At 34.7% G+C, this 1,977-nt stretch overlaps 1 protein-coding gene across 1 annotated transcript; it reads right to left on the reverse strand.

Annotated features, from left to right (window-relative positions):
* Nucleotides 1–755: 755 nt before the first annotated feature.
* LOC102495712 (olfactory receptor 5H2-like) lies at nucleotides 756–1,697 on the reverse strand. Its single transcript, XM_006167225.1, has one exon. It carries the CDS (start codon nucleotides 1,695–1,697, stop codon nucleotides 756–758), a length of 942 nt encoding a protein of 313 aa, XP_006167287.1.
* Between the last annotated feature and the right edge of the window lie 280 nt (nucleotides 1,698–1,977).

The following is a 1,977-nucleotide window of genomic DNA, read 5'->3' on the forward strand; positions in this document are numbered from 1 at the left end:
CTTCTGATGCCCTACCACATTCATAAACATTGCCTCTGTTCACCCAAACACAAAGCTGCCTCATCTACTGAGTTGCATGCAATACAGCTGAACTAGGTTCAATGGCATTATCCATAAATCCTTATCAGATGAACTACTGGATAGTCGGAACAGACATGACACATAATACATCATGACTTTTCCAATGACCAAATACATTGATTAGAATTGAATGTTTTTACAAAACCACATTCAAGAACATATAAGCCTGCAAAATATTTTCATTTCTTTTTTGATATTTTTCGTTTTCTTTTTGCTATAAGGGTGCATATGTCTCTGGAGATAGCAAAATAGAGAGAGGTAAAAAGAGAATCACACCCCCTTCCTCGGGGTAGGGGGAGATGGCCACACTGCAATCCCTTCTCCTCTAGGGATTTCGGACACACACAAACACAGGCCATGTGTCACTTGCAGGACACTGAATCTGGGACTTGAACCACAGTAGACTATGTGGGAGTCCAGCACCTTAACCACCATGCTACCTGCTGGTGCCTGTTTTTTTCTCTTTTTTGCTGGATATGTTTGTATGACATTTAAACTGAATTAAAATCCTTTATATTCTAGTGAATATGATATACAGACAATTTAAAATGCTTATTAGGTTCTAACTCCTTAAGTTATTACAATACTAGGACATTTATTATTCCCAAACCTTTTTATCATAAAAAAATATAGATAACTGCAAAATTCTGTGACTGTTTTACCAGAAAGAGAAATTAGTATGAGATCAACATATTTCTCTTTAACATTGCTGTCAGTGAATCAATTACTTGCTTATTTCTTAGACTATAAATAATTGGGTTCAACAAAGGAATGATGACCACATAAAATAGAGAGTCTATCATATCTTTATCATCTGCTTGTGCTGATTTAGGCAACACATACATAGAGAAAAGAGGGCCATAGTATAAGAACACAGATAAGAGATGGGCTCCACAGGTGGAGAAGGCTTTCCTTATGCCTTTCACAGACTTCTTTTTTAAGATGGTAAAGAGAACAAGTGAGTAAGACATAAGAACAGTTGTAATAGTAAATATCTGAATTGAACCAGCAAATATAAAAATCATAAGAAAATTAACAGAATTATCAACACAAGTAATTTTCAGCAATGGAATAATGTCACAGTAAAAGTGATGTATTATGTTAGAATCACAGAAAGTTAATCTGAATATAAATCCTTCATGAATGGAAGCATGTAGAAAGCCACCCACAAATGACAAGAATATCAGCCAGTTGCATAGTCTGTTTGTCATAATCACAGGATAAAGTAAGGGTTTGCATATGGCTACATAGCGATCATATGCCATTGCTGCCAAGAGAAAACATTCTGTGGTACCAGCGATTACAAAGGAGAAAAATTGTATCATGCATTCAGACAGAGAGATCATCTTGTTTTTGGATAAGAAGTTGACCAGCATCTTTGGGGTCACTGTGGACGACATCCAAGTATCCACAAAGGCTAAATTCCCAAGAAATAAGTACATGGGGATGTGAAGGTGAGGGTCATTCCAGATGAGAACAATCAGACCTAGGTTCCACACAATCGTAGTGAGATATATGACCAAGAATAGCAGGAATAGGGGGATTTTCCACTCTGGTTGATATGTAAGTCCCGTGAGTATAAATTCTGTCAAGAATGTCATATTTTCCTTTTCCATGTTCTTTTTAGATTTCCCCTGAAATGAAAGGCAGAAAACATCAAAATAACATTCACTATGTGTATCCATGATTTTAAATTGTGGAAGGAACATTGCAAAGAGCTATATACACTTATTAGAGCCCCAAAATATTATTGTAATATACAGAAATAGGATATTTTTTAAATATCAAATTATGTAATATTTTTTAAAATTTACTAACATTTAAGAATTCCTTAATTAACATTTAAGAAATAATGAGTTTTGTTATAAGCATGTGTTAAATATGGTAAAGCACAAA

The sequence above is a fragment of the Tupaia chinensis genome, unplaced genomic scaffold, assembly GCF_000334495.1.
Source record: "Tupaia chinensis unplaced genomic scaffold, TupChi_1.0 Scaffold144648_1, whole genome shotgun sequence".
Classification (NCBI taxonomy): domain Eukaryota; kingdom Metazoa; phylum Chordata; class Mammalia; order Scandentia; family Tupaiidae; genus Tupaia; species Tupaia belangeri.

Bases quoted from the DNA above. Each gene is read 5' to 3' on its own strand.
- LOC102495712 (XM_006167225.1), bottom strand. From the start codon at position 1,697: ATGGAAAAGGAAAATATGACATTCTTGACAGAATTTATACTCACGGGA.